Source organism: Vanessa cardui, chromosome 1, assembly GCF_905220365.1.
Source record: "Vanessa cardui chromosome 1, ilVanCard2.1, whole genome shotgun sequence".
NCBI lineage: Eukaryota > Metazoa > Arthropoda > Insecta > Lepidoptera > Nymphalidae > Vanessa > Vanessa cardui.
The window spans coordinates 14,583,899-14,601,133 of NC_061123.1; the positions used below are offsets into that span (position 1 = coordinate 14,583,899).

General features: G+C 32.8%; 1 protein-coding gene across 1 annotated transcript; it reads left to right on the plus strand.

The window, feature by feature from the left end:
* The first annotated feature begins 165 nt into the window (after positions 1-165).
* On the plus strand, positions 166-17,023 carry LOC124533589 (proclotting enzyme-like). Its single transcript, XM_047108972.1, has 12 exons — positions 166-409; positions 8,709-8,785; positions 10,749-10,922; positions 11,863-11,969; positions 12,698-12,831; positions 13,128-13,216; positions 13,471-13,560; positions 14,229-14,401; positions 14,877-15,012; positions 15,203-15,341; positions 15,944-16,089; positions 16,684-17,023. The coding sequence occupies exons 1-12, from the start codon at positions 268-270 to the stop codon at positions 16,837-16,839; spliced, it is 1,563 nt and encodes a 520-aa protein (XP_046964928.1). The 5' UTR covers positions 166-267; the 3' UTR covers positions 16,840-17,023.
* Positions 17,024-17,235: the final 212 nt, after the last annotated feature.

A 17,235-nucleotide genomic window follows, 5' to 3' on the forward strand; every position in this document is an offset into this window, starting at 1 on the left:
TTTTGGATGCATTTTATCAAAAGTTTTGACATCTTAAAGATCATCGTGGATACCGACAAATGTCAGCTCAATAACAAAAGGAGAAAAAGCTCTGTTATCTTTCAACCTAATGTAGAGCGTCAGTGTAAAAATATTATAAAGGCGAGTGATCGAGTAGCCAAAGCATTTTGCGAAGTGACTCCTTGTGGGTCGCACATCCTCGCGACGCGCTCGAATTATCACATCAAGTATATTGATACCATCAGTGAATGCATTTGTAACACAAAAATGTTGATAAGATTAAATGCCCAATTTTTTATTCTAAGTTTATTAACTGTAGTCTCAAGGAGCAGCGTTCTCGATGAAAATGTGGGCGATTTTTCCGCAAAAACTGGAACTTTTTATACCGATGATGCTGTATTTATTGATGGTAAGTTTTCAATGTATTATTGCAATTTAAATTATATTCATGTAAAATTAAAAATATTTGTTTATTATTGTTTATATTTTGTTTTTAAAAGTAAAGAGGTTTTCTTTTCCCAATTAAATTAAATAAGTTGTTTTTTTTTATAATCAATGAAGTAATTATTTGTTTACATTTCGATTTCAAATGAAGAGAGTAAATCGATTGAGCATTCTTATGACGTAGCTTCAAAACAATGACATTTGTATGAGGTTTTGAGGCTAGAGAAAGTTAAAATTTGCGTTAACGATGTCCGCAGTCCGGCAAAGGGGAATGGAGACAGTGCAAACAACTATTAATATAAACTTTTCTTTTCTAAATCGAATTCATTTTTTCAAATAGTAATTAGTTATATATAATTATTATACTAGTAGCGAGTATGATAAAATTTTTACGATTTTCCGTGTATATAAAAATGTAATTGAAATCTTACTGGACTCGAAACACGCGAGTCATTATTCGAAAGATGCCGCGATATCGATTCAATGCAAATCGTAACACCCACGCCTTCCGAGACAACATCAATCACTCATTGTCCTCCGTAACGTATAAAGACGCCTGCTTGTTACATTTTTTGCGGCGGACGAGAGCATTAATTAAATCTATTAAAGATCATTGTGACGATGTTGACATTTTCTACTATTGGGCTGCCGAACCCGGAATCCCTGTGATAATAAATTGTTCTTATTGCTTAATTATTATCAACGACGACATTTTAAAATGCTAAGCCAACAATAACGTTGCTAGTGGTTGTCAAATTACGTTGCATTTAATAACGAAAAACAACCAATTTGAAAGGTCGGTACAATTAGTATTAAATTTTATCTAATTCGATAGATTTGTCTCAAAATAATTATAAAAAGTGTCATGATTTGAGTCGCGTATTTTTTGCGTTTATTGAGATTGGATATTTAACTTCACGATACGACACTAAGAAGCGATGCAATAACATAAACGTCATACGATATGGAAAACTGCAAGAAACCGGCATGTTTAATTCAAATTTAATGCCGCTGAAACCGCAGGACACGGCTGTTAAATTATATTATTATATATAGATATTAAAACTAAAGAAAGTCTATTTATATAATAATGCTAATATTTGATGTTATATGTGCTATGTATCGATAGTATAAGTCTACATTTATGTGTAGTTGGACCTATGGGATCATATGTTTATGACTTTTTTCAAAACAAGTAAATACTTTGTTATTGCTGTCAAGTCTTTGTGCGATTCATCAGGTATTCTACTGACAAACAGCAAAGCTTAGTATTTGTCTGTTTTGAATTTTGAGTGAGCCAGTGTAACTACAGGCACAAGAGTCATAACGTCTTAGTCTCGTCTTACAGCGCCAATATCTAAGGGAGTTGCAGCCCCTTGCCATCAGGTGGTTGCCTAAAAAGTATTATTTTTTGTAACAGATTCACTTCAATAAATGTAATAAATAAAAGTCGTCTTAATCGTACCTGCCTGCATACGTACGATTCTTTCGAAGTCACACATAAGGAAGACATGGGTTTAATTTCATTATGGTTTTGTATCAATTGGATGAAATATGACTGGCGATGATTATTTAAGGCGTTGGAAAATTCATATCGAATATAAATAACAATGTACACGTAAAGCGGGGTCGTCTAGCTAGTTAACAACCAAGACCACATCTCTTAAAATTTAAAATTACGATGCAGATACTCCTCTTATTGTTATCTGATATAAAATGCGTCTCCTTCTGTAATATACTTTATCCTGGCGTAAGAAATAAATATGCCACATATTTCTAGTTCAAGGAATACTTGAAGCTTGTATACAATCATTAATTGCGTTGAAAATCAGACTTAATGACCAAGATGTTTCGGTCGCAAGTTGTGTTTATTACAGGCCCGCTGACATCTCCAAGGTCGGTTGTTACTCGGGCCATTTTCATAAACTCTACTTATTTTTCCATTTATTTTTATTCGAACAAATGAATTATTAGTAGTGCAATACGTACTCTTTGAGACATTTACTTAATAGTATTTTGTTATTTTAATAATTAAGTGAAAAAAGTATGGTATCTGAAAAATAAAAAGGTCAGTGTAATTTTAAACTAAGACTTAGACTAGATGGGTATTTTAGACTAAATGGGTATATTAATAATATCCATAGACATTAGATGACAGTGTACGTGTTTGGAAATTGTAAACATTTAAATAAATACTTATTTCTCAGTCATTGTTTGTCATAACTAAAAAATAAAACAATAAATAAACCAATAAGAAATGTACGCAATTGGAGAGACGCTTTGTCGGAATGTATTTTTAATTACGAAAAAATTATATAAACGATAAATAAACTTTTTTTCATTAATAATCATATACAGTTAAATATAATTGGAATACAAAAAAATATATATCTTACCTGTGCGAAAGGAAAAATAAAATAAAACAATACAAATATAATAAAATAAAATATAAGTGTTAGAATTACTGTTCAGTATTTTTAATATATCGACCAACTATGTTAAAATCTGTACATCTTAATCATCAGAAACATCCCGCCACAGATACATAATTGATAAAATAATTACGTATACTTATATTAATATTCAAGTTCAATGTTCAAGTATTAAATTAAAATTGGATTCCAGTACGCTGATAGTAATCGAACACCGTTATGTCGACACAAAATAACATGTTTGCACGTTGGGACCGATGCTTTTTCGACGCTCACTGAATATCAAATTAGAGACCACTTATTACTCATTGCGCCCATCACCAGCCGAAAATAGAAATAAAATATTAAACTCTTGATTATTTCGTTAACATATCATTATCATTATTCGACTTAATTTCCCACACCTGCGACGGATCTTTACATTTAGATAAGACTCAGCTCTTATTCTAAGACAAGCTTTAATTACTTACGTTGGGATCAGAGTAATGTATGTGATGTTGTCTAATATTTATTTATATTCTTACACGCTGTGGATTAGTTGTAGCGGGTGTGTCCAACATAAACACAAATTAGGCATGTGATAATTTGCTACTGTTACCTGTACCGGAATTGTTGGACTAAATTATCTACATCTAACTATCTGCTAATCACCTTGTCTCAGAAGGAAATTTACGAATGCTCAAATCAGCATCAGGTCATTAGACTTTTAATGATACATGCAAAAATATTTATGCCTGCCATTTTGTTACTTCATTACGACTAAAGCAATGAACCAATCATAATTAAATTCGACATGAAGGTAGCCTGGCATAAGATTAATGATTTTGAAAATAAGTTTCTTTTTTCGTTACGACATATGCAACTTACTCTCTCTTAACTACTCAACAGCGGTTCAGAAAAGAACAAAGCGTACCTGTAATAACTGATATTTCACCCCTCTCTTCCCTTTCGAACGTGGGTGAAGCCTCAGGCAAAAATTACGTTTTACGCCTTTACAATTTTGGTTTTCTTTTTTCATACCTAATAATACGTTTATGAATTGAAAGGTCCTTTAAATTTTATATATAATTGAGAAAAAGAGGCAAGATACAAATATACAAAATAACATTGTTTTGTACGACCTTAATGAATTCTTTTTTTGTAAACAATTCCTCTCTCGATACGACATCAATTAAAATTTTAAATAACTTGATTGTGTTGATGGTGGATGATCATAGTGCGGTACTATTTATATTATTATTTAATGTTTTAACGTTATTTTTATGTCGTTAGTAAATGTAACGTTATTATCATTAGCATATATTTGTATCAAGGACGTAATTTTGTTTTATAAAACATTCCATAATTCCGTATTCCATAAGCACTTAATACAAATTGTTTACAGACGTAGGTTTTCAGGACGATAATCACAACATAAACTATTTATATTATTAAAATTGTACTTTTAACTAGTGACAGCATGCAATTTAATAATTAGTTCAAAAACATGACAATGAAATTAAATTAAACACGATTATCAAAATTAGAATTAAAATATTTGTTTATTAAATACTCAGAAATCACATTTAATTCGTCTTGTTACTATAGTGAATTAAATATTATAATACCACCGATTCCAATATACAACATCCGATCCAAATAGGTCTTTATTATTGAGAATATACATTGATATAAATATATTTTGAATCAACTGTAAGGATGGTCACTTTGTTAAAGATCACCCGAAGCTCGTCTCGAGTTCTGAGATATAAATAAAGAACAGCTCTTTTTGCAGAATAAAAATAATTTCAATATATGTAGCCTATATCATAGTAAAATGCTGTTAGTTATAATACTATGAAAATAACCAAAGTATATTCATCAAACAGTATCAGTAGAATTTATATGTTAAAGTTATCAAATCGTGTATGATGCGGAGTTCAATCTCTTAGAGCCATAGGTGATACCTATTCATAGTTAGCTTTCTTTCTTTCAAATTTAAAAAATAATGAAGTATCATCAAGAACTAACAATGGCACATATACAGATAGATCACTTGAATTCAAAAAGGAAAGTCATTTATATACATAAAAAAATAAAAAGGACCAAAAATTCATCCCCGTGGAACACCAATTGTTAATACAGATCAAGAAGACTTTATTAAGTTATTACGCGTTGAATTCTTTGACTAGTATTATGTATGAGTAATTAAGATTAGATCGTTAATGCCGTTAAGTGTTAACGTGTACAAAAGCGTTTCTTGATATACACAATCAAATGCTTTGATTAAATCATATCATACACCGATAGCATTGTAGATATTATATGTCTATAAGTAATTTAGCACAAATATTTTCAAATGTTTTGCTCAATGACGGAAGTATACAAACTTTTTATTCTTCTTATCTGATATTTATGATAGACAGTGCCCGCCCCTGTTTCTATAAATGTCGCTGACATACGAGCTGACATTAAACATTGCTTTAATATTTAATCCAATTATAACTTAATCTACCTATGAAAACTACTAAAATCGTTTTAGAGATTAGCGTAGAAACAGGCAAATATATAATAACTTGCCTTTTTGTGGTCTGTTACTATTTTTGTATCGCTCACGCTCATTTTTTGATTTTAATCAGTGAGCAGACATACGTTTTCTACAGCTTTATTATATGTATAGATATTTCAATTATCATTTTTAGTAATGCCTATCAAACGAGCACTTAAACAGGAGTATAACTAATTGAATTATATATATGTTTATATACGGTATATTTAATATATCTAGATGATTACATTTGACGACAACTTCAATAATCTTTCAATTACAACTGTATTCAGCTAACGTCATTTTTTTTAAATTTATATTTAAATAAGTGTGGCATAAAAATATAGCAACTGCAATAATTATTACGGATAATTTGCAAAAAACGCGTAAGTATAGACACTACTTAGATGTAGCATCGGAAAATGCAATGAAACCGATTACTGCCGATTCACACAACCAATAGAAAAGCTCAGTATCGCGCTATTCGGCGCTATAGATTCTCGCGTCAGCTCAACCATGTCGACGTGTCAAATTGACGAAAATATCTCGTCATATGATATTACAAGTTATTACGTTTGAGTAAAAATCATATTCACGTAAGAAATAAATATTGATAATTTGAGATAGCGTAGTTAATTCGGATTTGATCGGCTTTACGAATTTTGCCGATGCGACAAATTAGTTGTGTCGTACTATGTATTCTTGTCTTCAGATGAAGCGGGAGAATATACACATACCGGTGGTGCTATTGTTTCAAATCAATTCAAATATATATAAATCAGTATTATGTAGCTATTACTCCATAATGCTGATTTATCGACTGCAACATTCGTCAGTCCGAAACAAATATTTGATAGCAACAGTTGCTATGCATTACCGTAATAGTAATGCAAGAATTTGTATTCGCTTTTATTGCATTTTTATAACGTTCCACGTGGTCTTTTTGCCTTTCGTTTTAAAATCTCAGCATATTCTAATCGAGAAATTGGATTTACATTACTTGTAATTTCCTCTTATGTAGCTTCAGTTTGTTACATGATGCATATACATACCTGATTAATATAAATGACGGGGCTCGTCAAATGCGGCGCTATCTACAACAACAACAACAGCCTGTAAATTCCCACTGCTGGGCTAAAGGCCTCCTCTCCCTTTGAGGAGAAGGTTTGGAACATATTCCACCACGCTGTTCCAATGCGGGTTGGTGGAATACACATGTGGCGGAATTTCTATGAAATTTGTCACATGCAGGTTTCCTCACGATGTTTTCCTTCACCGCTGAGCACGAGATGAATTATAAAGACAAATTAAGCACATGAATCAGCGATGTTTGCCTGGGTTTGAACCCGCAATCATCAGTTAAGATGCACACGTTCTAACCACTGGGCCATCTCAGCGGCGCTATCTATTTGATTAATATTGAATTAATTTGTAAAGTTTTGATTATTGGACGAAGGTGAGTTAAGCTTGCTCTGGTGAACGTTTGATTGCAACTTTTATTTCTGGAATCAATAACAACATTCCCACGCCCACATGATGAGTGATACAAATCCTATATTAAGAGACAAATATGATAATGGCGCTCCAGTGCCGTTATATATTTTATTACTATGCAACACTATTCCACTTTAATACTTATATTGACTTCAATTTTATTCCCAAAGTTCCGATAACAATTCACCGACATTCAAAACGCAATATTTTGCGTTTCCATAATAAAAACCATAGATAACTCAAGACATCGACCAATTATATCTCATCAATTAACCGTCAAAGTTGTTTATTTGTCTTTACTTCTTCTGTGGCTGGACCAGGCTATATTTATTAATTATTTAAAATGTGAACTACCTAGAATGAACATATAATACTTACTGAGTAAAATTAAATGCCACTAATATTCATTAAAATTATTTTTAGTTAAAAAAATCTGTATTTTGAAAAGGCAATCGAATAAATAAACCCGATAGTAAGTGGTCTTTGTCTACGCCCCTATACAAGTTCCATACAATTTAATGGTCAGTGTTGCCAGTTCGCCCTGAGATTCATTTTTTCATCTCACAATAATAATATCGTGTTATATTATTGTAATAGTGTCGTAATTTGTAATAAACAACGTCTTAATACTACAAGTTAAACGTTTGTCATATCGTATTACACGTGCATAAATAATGCGAGTGAAATACGATTAAAACCTTGTCCTTCAACGCTTACATTATCTTGCTAGTTCGGTTAGTTTTATTTTAGTTTTTGCATTCCTGTTAAGTGAATGATGAAACTGCAAAAAATACATTTTTAATTGTCTTATGTCAATTGACACACTCACACACATATCAATCACCCACACTTAAATACACAGAACAACAATTCACTATTTAATTGTACGTTCTTAAATTGCTTTGGTAATTTATGTTAATGTTATTTATGATGTTTATTATTTACCTAGGCAGTATTTCTAGTTTCTTTTGACGTCTTAAGCTTTAGGGGAGAGGGCTAATTATTGTTCATTAGGATTATTGGATATTACTAGTAAGGATAACCAGCACTTGATCTTTATTTTATGAGATGGCTAGGTAGCTAGACATGCATGACATGTCTGGCGTAGATCCTATGTTTTCATAAATAGAATTAATAAAATTAATAGTATCACTTAAGTATCTATTTATACATTATGAACAAGAGTTAACGACTATCATGAGAAAAGTTCTGTGCCAATTTATTATATCGTCGGTCTACTGGCATTATCATGCTGCTCATACCAGATTATAACCCGGGTAGGAATTTTTTTAACATCAAATTTTCACTAGTAGGTAACCCAAAATTTTGAACTTACCCGGCCTAATTAATAGCAAATACTTACGATAAGGAATGAATTAGATATTGTTATGATATATGTGAAAATTCGCTTACAACCAATAATATTTGTGTATAACAAAAATGGTGGCATAAGCCTTACAACCTTGTGGTAACGTAAGCCTTACAACCATATCTCACCACGCTGCTGCAAAGCACCTTCGAGAGCATATTTATTTATATAGCAGATTTTCATGCGACACATACAGGTTTTTGCATAGTGTGAAAGATCATTAATAAAATTTGAGTCCAAAAAATAACAAAAATAAAAGTTATGAGATTAGAGTACAAATAAAATTTTTATAGTCTTCATAATGTGGTGCACATTAAGATTTGAACATTTTTTAAATTCTGTATTTTGTCCGACTTTGTACCCGCAAACTTTAATTCAGATTGACTGTTCTAACAAATAGGTCATCTGAACTCTTATTTTTAAAATGTAACTTTAATTCCAGTAGCTGTCGAGAGAGTGAAGCGCGATTCAAACAACACGCGAGATGGCAAACAACTATTATTATTACGAGCCAAACAGGTAAGTTTATTTTTGTCCCTAAAGGTTCAGTCATATTTCTTATCCGACCTATACTTTAAAGAATCAAGCTAGTCTTTCGTATAAGTAAAATTAAACCGTGAGAATTTTTATTCAAAAACATGAAATACAGAGAATTCAAATTTCCCAAAGGACATTTACATCAAAAGATTTGAAATAGATCTTTTTGGACATAGAACAACAACAACAACAGCCTGTAAATTCCCACTGCTGGGCTAAAGGCCTCCTCTCCCTTTAAGGAGAAGGTTTGGAACATATTCCATTGGAATTTCTATGAAATTTGTCATATGCAGGTTTCCTCACGATAAAGACAAATTAAGCACATGAATCAGCGGTGCTTGCCTGGATTTGAACCCGCAATCTTAAGGTAAAGCTCTTGATCTCATCGCTTCATATTTAAGTCAAAGAATCCAGCAAGTTTTCATTAATGGAATAAAGTCTTCTGGATCTACGTTAAAAATGGGAGTTCCACAAGGTTCAATTTTGGGTCCCTTTCTATTCCTAGTATATATAAATGATCTTCCTTTCTATGTTAAGGGTATTTGTGATATAGTGTTGTTTGCTGACGATACTTCGCTGATTTTTAAGGTTGACAGGAAAAAAAATGACTATGACGATGTGAACGGTGCATTATCACAGATACACAATTGGTTTACAGTAAATAATTTAGTTTTGAATGCTCAAAAAACAAAATGTGTAGTTTTTACCCTACCTAATGTTAGCAAGCAAAATTATAATATATCTTTAAATGGTGACCGTCTTGAAGTAGCTGATACTACGGTGTTTTTAGGAATAGAATTGGATTCCAGACTTCAGTGGACTTCTCATTTATCATCCCTAACAGGAAGACTCAGCTCCGCAACATACGCGGTTAGAAAAGTTAGACAACTAACTGATATTGATACCGCTCGTTTAGTTTATTTTGGTTATTTTCACAGTATTATGTCATATGGCATATTACTTTGGGGTAACGCTGCAGATATTGAATCTGTCTTTATTTTACAAAAGAGAGCAATTCGGTTTATTTATAATCTTGGAGCTAGAGACTCTCTTCGGGATGTTTTTAACAGAGTAGGAATACTTACTGTTGCGTCGCAATATATTTACAACAATATCATGTATATTCACAGTAACATTGATCACTTTGATAAAATCAGTGATAATCATTGTATATGCACTAGAAGTAAGGATAAACTTATAACGCCAAGTTTCCGACTCCGCAAAGTCAATGGATCCTTCTTGGGGCAAGGTATCCGTTTCTATAATAAAATTCCGCAGAAATCTTTAACTTTGCCGTTTAGTAAATTCAAATCGTTTGTTAAAAATACATTGGTAGAAAAAGCATACTATTCGATACAAGATTTTGTAGATGATAAAAAAGCGTGGAGTTAATACCTGTTGACTTCCAAGCAGGATACATTAATTGAAATAATTGTATTTAATTAACATGACGTTGTATTTTTTAAATGTTAAAAAGAGTAACTACTGAGTTTCTTGCCGGTTCTTCTCGGTAGAATCTACTTTCCGAACCGGTGGTAGCTTCACTTAATTGTGAAATGACGATTCAAAAGTGCTTATAAAAGCCTACTTGAATAAAGTTTATTTTGATTTTGATTTTTTGATTTTTTTTGAATCATCGGTTAAGATGCACGCGTTCTAACCACTGGGCCATCTCGACTCTTTTGACATAATTATCTATCAAAACAAAGTGTTCTTATATTTTGAAATAAAAAAAAACATAATACTAATGCCGATAAATTACATTTCACGAATAAAATAATTCGATTTGTATGCTTACTCATTTATATATATTATTAATTTTAATATTTGAATACTAAATAGCATTAAAACATAATACCAACGTAACATTATTAAAATATTAATATTAATTTAAGATGAGATTTTGCCAAACTAATCTTGCTATATTTAACACTTCTTTTAATAGACATCTAACAATGGGTATGGTTTCGAGTGCGAAACGACAACGGGCAAGAAAGGCAAATGTAAAACCTTCCGAGATTGCTACCCGCTTTTCAAAGTGGCCGATCTCCCTGGTTACAATGGATGGGTAATGGGCCAGTACGATACGTGCAGTTACAAAGGGACTGACAACCAACAGGTAAGTTACTAACTATCTAATCTTCTAATAAAAGTAGTTATTTAATACAAATTCTTACATATAATCAATCTATACCTATTAAGACATGAGGAGACTTATTTGTCATTCCTAAATAAGACAATTACTAAACCAATAATACTTTGTATTAATATGTAGCTCAGGTGTGCAATTTCACTCACTTTCAATTTTCGCTATTAATGTCAAAAGCGTGAATTGTTCATTTATTTGTTCGTTCAATTCATATTATTGTTCAATAAAAAATCTATGAATTTTCTTATTGTTTTAAGTGAGGCTTGATTTAGAACAAGTTTCATTACGACCTGTAATATACATACGTATTTACATAAAATGGATTCGCAGCTTTCATAATGGGACTTCCGAGGATTGTCAGTTTAAATTTAAAGATTATCTAGATAAATAGTTTGCATATAAAATACTGTCTCAAGTCTACATGACTCGTAGTCGTGAAAAAAATGTATGTATTGATTGTATTCTTGACTCGTAACTTGTTTGCCTTGCTAGGATTCCGAAACTTGCAACGCCCAGAAATCTTAAAGTACACCTGTTATTTTTGGGATCTCCATACACTAAAATTGCACTTATCATTGTTCGTTAATGTAACTATAAGAGCTGCTTTAAAATACGAACAATTAAAGTTCTTATATCAAAGTATAGTCTACTACAAAACATATAATACATAAACTACCGTAAATATCTATGAAAAGTAATGATAGGGTCTTTTAGTATAACTATTTTAGTTTAGTCTGGAGAAGTAACCAAAAGTTTGGAACTTAATTCTTTTTAATTTCTTGTATCTCGGACTCATTACTCATTAGATTAATTCACACGATTATTCTCCGTTAGTTTGTTTAACAATCGGAAATAATCATTAAAACAAAAACTATATTTTGTTAACCTTTTAATTTTTATATAATTATAGATGTTTGGCGTGTGTTGCTCGGATCCCGTAGAAACACCTCCGCAGCAGGAACCAGACGTCCAACGATTCGGCTTACCGCCTCCAGAGCATTCTTCATCATTATCCAAGTTAGTAGGACAAGTTTTATATACTAAGCTGAATCACTTTTCTACTATTTAATATAAACTTACTAATGATGGCAAAAGAGAGATGGAATGGAATGGAATCGTAGTAACAGTATATATACATATTTTTCTAGATGTAAATGTATTATTATATGTTATTATTTTATTTCATGTGCCTGCATTACGAATTGCAATTTATTTTGTTGCTATAAAATATGCTAGCTACGACATCAACAGAAATAACTGACATTACAGTAGGGTACTTGCTATTTGTAGTAACTACGTACCGAATTTTAACGGCTTGTTCTTCTACTGGCTAGATATAAGGCCACAGATCACGAGGACCTGTGTTCAAAACCCAGATTGAGCTGATAAAACCTAAGTAGGTTTTTCTATAGAATTTCTCAACAACAGCCTGGAGTTTGCGAGTTAAAAGTACATATGTCCTTTCCTTGGAAAGCACTACACTATACCGATATAAGTAAACCCATTTGTATTCGCCCTTTCTGGTCGTGTCAGATTAGTAGAAATAGAGTAAAACATGACTTTTAAAGGACATATGATATCATAAATTCATTTTTCAGCACTTAAAAGTAAGATATGAAGTGGATCGGAAAATAATTACGTCAATTTAAGTCTAATATAATAAACAAATTATTTCGATTAAAAATCTTAGGTTCTACTATATGGGATAAGTTAATAACCTACGAATTTTTATTTTTTTATAATAGCTTCATGGCAGCGCCTCTTTCTGCACAATGGCCGTTTAATTACTACAATCAAATTCCACAATGGCCGCCAACAATACCTCCGCTACCGACGCATCCGCCAGATCACTCAGCGCCCACGCACCCACCATCGACTGGTAAATATTGTTTAGAAATAATACAATAATTGTAATGGGGATTAAATATTATACGTAGTAGTAGAGTGACGATTTACGCAAGGCGACAGCAGGGGCTGTATGCGAGTAGCCGGAGAAAGACCACAGTGGCGTGCACTTGGAGAGGCCTATGTCCAGCAGTGGACAAAAGCGGGCTGATGATGATGATGATGATGAATGGGGATTAAATATTATCTTCTCAGTCATGAATCGCTTATTAATAACGTATACTTATTCAATAAGTTAGTGAGGGTAGCCAGTAACATTTTTGCCTTTAGTTGCAGGTGTTACAACAAAACCAACAGTTCCATCAAATACGCCTCCAACGACTTGGGGCACAAAACCTCCAGCCAGTACCACCAAACAGGTTTATAAAAAATATAAAATAATATTTAAAAAATGAAAAATATAAAATTATATTGACGATAGAATCTCTATTCACAGCACCTTAGCTTCACTTGGTTGTAAAATGACGATTCAAAAGTGCTTGTAAAAGCCTACTTGAATAAAGTTAATTTTGATTTGACTTGATTTGATTCATAACGAAATACATTGTTTTGTCTCTCTTTGTCTGTTTCTCGTATATCGATTTTTTCATCTTATTTTTTTTTTTTTTTTTAGACATGGTCTCCAGCATATCCCACTAAACCGACTAAGCCTACATCACAACCCAGCGTTGACACATCATGTGGCATAAAGAATGGACCACAGGTACGTCACTATATAATTGTCAATACCATTAGATTACCCATCTTGCAAAATTTTAAACTGCCTAGAATGTAAATTAATCCTATCCATATAAGATGATTATATTTTATTATTATAAAATATAATCATCGTAATAGCAACATCAAACTTAAGTATGTAGCCTTATTGTCAAACTCAAACTCAAATAAGTTTATTCAATATAGAAGCATTACACTTTCTTATTGATGGTCAATTGAAACACTACCACCGGTTCGGAAAAGAAATTACCCTGACCTCAGAAGAACCGGCGAAAGAAACTCAGCGGGTTTTCTTTTTTTTTTGTTTGTCTCATATATTATATCAATAAACAATTTAATATGAGATGAAATAGCCAGGAGGCGATCGTTTCATTCCCAAGGTGTGCTATCGATCATAAACTCATTAATTTTATACCTTTTGCACACAAGCGTTCCTTAATATTTTTTTTAAATTTGGCAACAGAGGCATTTTGAACGCTTTCTGGGATCCTGTTGTAAAACCGTATACATTGCCCCACAAAGGAGTTACTGACTCTATGTAGTCGAGTAACAGGAGTAACAACAATAACTGTGATCCCAGAAACATAAGCATACCAATAATATTGACACATATGAAGCGGTAACATTATTGAAAATATTATTCTGTAACTGCAGACTTATGGCAACACTTACGAGTCTCTAGACGAGGAGCGTATAGTGGGCGGACACAACGCGGAGCTGAACGAATGGCCGTGGATAGTGGCGCTGTTCAACAACGGACGGCAGTTCTGTGGCGGTTCGCTTATGGATGATTCGCACGTGATTTCAGCTGCACATTGCGTTGCACAGTATGTATATAACTATATTGCAAAATATCAAGTACAGTCTATAATAATATTATAAATGCAAAAGTATCTCCGTCATTCTCTCTGTTACTTTTTTACGCCATTCAACTGAACCGAATTTGATGAAAATTGTTAATAAGCAAGTTTCTTTACGCATAACACCGGGCGATAACTAGTACATCCGTATCATGCTCTAGTAAATTCTGATTTTTTAACGTATTAAATACCGGTCATTTAAAGAAACCGATTTGTTCTTATCAAACATATATCGTAGTAATAAAATCCCATCATCTAAATTCGTCATAAATTAAAACAATAGTAACAGCCACTAGATCGAAATTTGTATTCGAGCTGATTTATACGTACAACATTGGGGACATGGAAGTGGAACGAAAATATCTGGTGGATGTTATATGACAATAAGTTAGTATGAGCAGATACAATCGTTTTTAATGACTAATTTACAAATACAATACAGCATGACATCATGGGACGTCGCACGGCTGACAGCAAGACTCGGTGACCACAACATACGCACGAGTACTGAAACTCAACACGTAGAAAGGAAAATCAAACGGGTGGTCAGACATCGAGGGTTCGACATGCGTACTTTGGTAAGGACAGTCAATTCGTTATATCGTATTCTACCAGTATTAGAGCATAAATAACAAATATAAATTTTAGTCTATGGCTCGTCTGAATTTATAGTTACCTGTAATACAAACTTTCCGATGTTGCTTGTAACAAAAAATTAAAAACCAAAAAACCAAATAGATAAACATATCTAAAATTTAATTTTTTCAGTACAACGACGTCGCAATCTTGACTCTGGATCAACCTGTACAATTTACAAAGTATGTCCGTCCGGTATGTTTGCCTGGTGGAAGCCGAGCGTACTCAGGGATGATCGCAACTGTCATTGGATGGGGAAGTTTACGCGAAAGTAAGTTATCGATACATAGTATAAAAAGTCAGAGGTCAAAGTAGGTCTTTTAATCTACACAACTAATTTTAATGCGGTTTTGATCATTAAACAGAGTGAATCAAGTGGAAGCTTTATATCTAAAACACATACATATTTCAGTATAGAAAAACGACACCCTAAAATTTTCCTTGCCGAAAAAAAAAACTTAATTTTCTTCTATGTTTGTTCTTCAATTTAAAAGTTGTATATACATTGACCCTTATCGATATTACTGTGTGAAGTCGCAACGGGTAGCTAGTATTTTTTACATACAACACACAAACAAATCCAGCTGTTCACGTTGAACCTAACTGATCGCCTCATATAGTTCTCATTCTGACTTCTTATAGATAGGAGTTTAGAGAAGTATAATAGTAGAACATTAACGGCTATGATTGAATTAAAATCCCAATAACTTTATCTTATAGCAAACAATCAAGAGCAAGTTTGATATTGTATATATTGCATTAAAAAAAGTTCCATAGGTTTCAGAAGTTTCCAAACAAGACAGGCCATGGGAGCATACCTATTCTGCATGATTTCTTAATTATTTTTCTAAAGTATTACGATTTGCCCTCTAGGTGGCCCCCAACCGTCCATTTTACAAGAGGTATCAATTCCAATCTGGACCAATGCAGAGTGTCGACAAAAATACGGCTCCGCAGCACCGGGTGGTATTATCGAAAGCATGATATGCGCCGGTAAAGCCAGCATGGACTCCTGCAGTGTAAGTAGTCTAGTGACTAATGAGTACTCCTTATTAGCATTGTTTTGCTTTGTGTAAGCCCGTCTGGGTAGGCACCACCCACTTAACTATATTAAAATTATAAATGTGAAAGTAACTCTGTCTGAATATCGCTATTTGATGACCAAACCGCTGAACCGAATTTGATGAAATTTGGTATGAAGCAAAACCCATGACAAGCAACACCCCAAAATGCGCGCGAAGCTGAGGGTGACTACTCATAGCCATATTGTATTCATATTGTATTCTACAGTCAAAGAGCAGTACCTATTGTTGCCATCTCTTTTGGTGGGTAGGGAGGCATGTTACTACAGACAAGGGACATAACATCTTCGTTTCCAAGGTTGGAGGTTGGCGGCGCATTGGTGGTGTAAGAATTGATTAATCGATCTTAAAGCGTCTATACGTGACGGTGAACGTCCGTCTACTTAAATAAAAATCATGTTACCTTATTGACATCAAAAATAAACCTTCAGTTTCTCTTAAATAAATTATTTATTATTTACTTTATTTATCTGTATGCTCATTACTCTTATTCAAATAAATATTTATTGTTTTCTGAATAATTTTCTACAGGGAGACAGTGGTGGACCGCTCATGGTGAATGAGGGCGGTCGTTGGACTCAAGTGGGTATCGTTTCCTGGGGTATCGGCTGTGGCAAGGGGCAGTACCCCGGCGTCTACACGCGTGTCACATCCTTCTTACCTTGGATACAGAAGAATTCCAAGTAAAAACAATATATGTATAAGGATAACCATTCAAGGATTTCGATATGTAGGTTATATGTATAAGCTGTAGCCAATAAAGAAGAATATTGATGATCATCTTACATCTGTCTAGTGATGTAAACTATTTACTAAAGTATAAAGAAGTTACTGGCTGGAAATTTAAAACTTTTTACGTAATTAAAAAAAAAAAAAAACAAATTAAAATCGCATCTGATTGTGACTTTAAATGTCACCATCACATATATATTCTTTATGGCTCAGACAATAAATCAATTATCTTGAGAAAGGCAACTTAAATGTATTCTTGTCTTTCTTAATAAATTGTTATTTTTTACTTTCAATTATTGCGGCTATAATTGCCATTAAATTGTGCCAATATAGTTTAAGAACTATCAATAA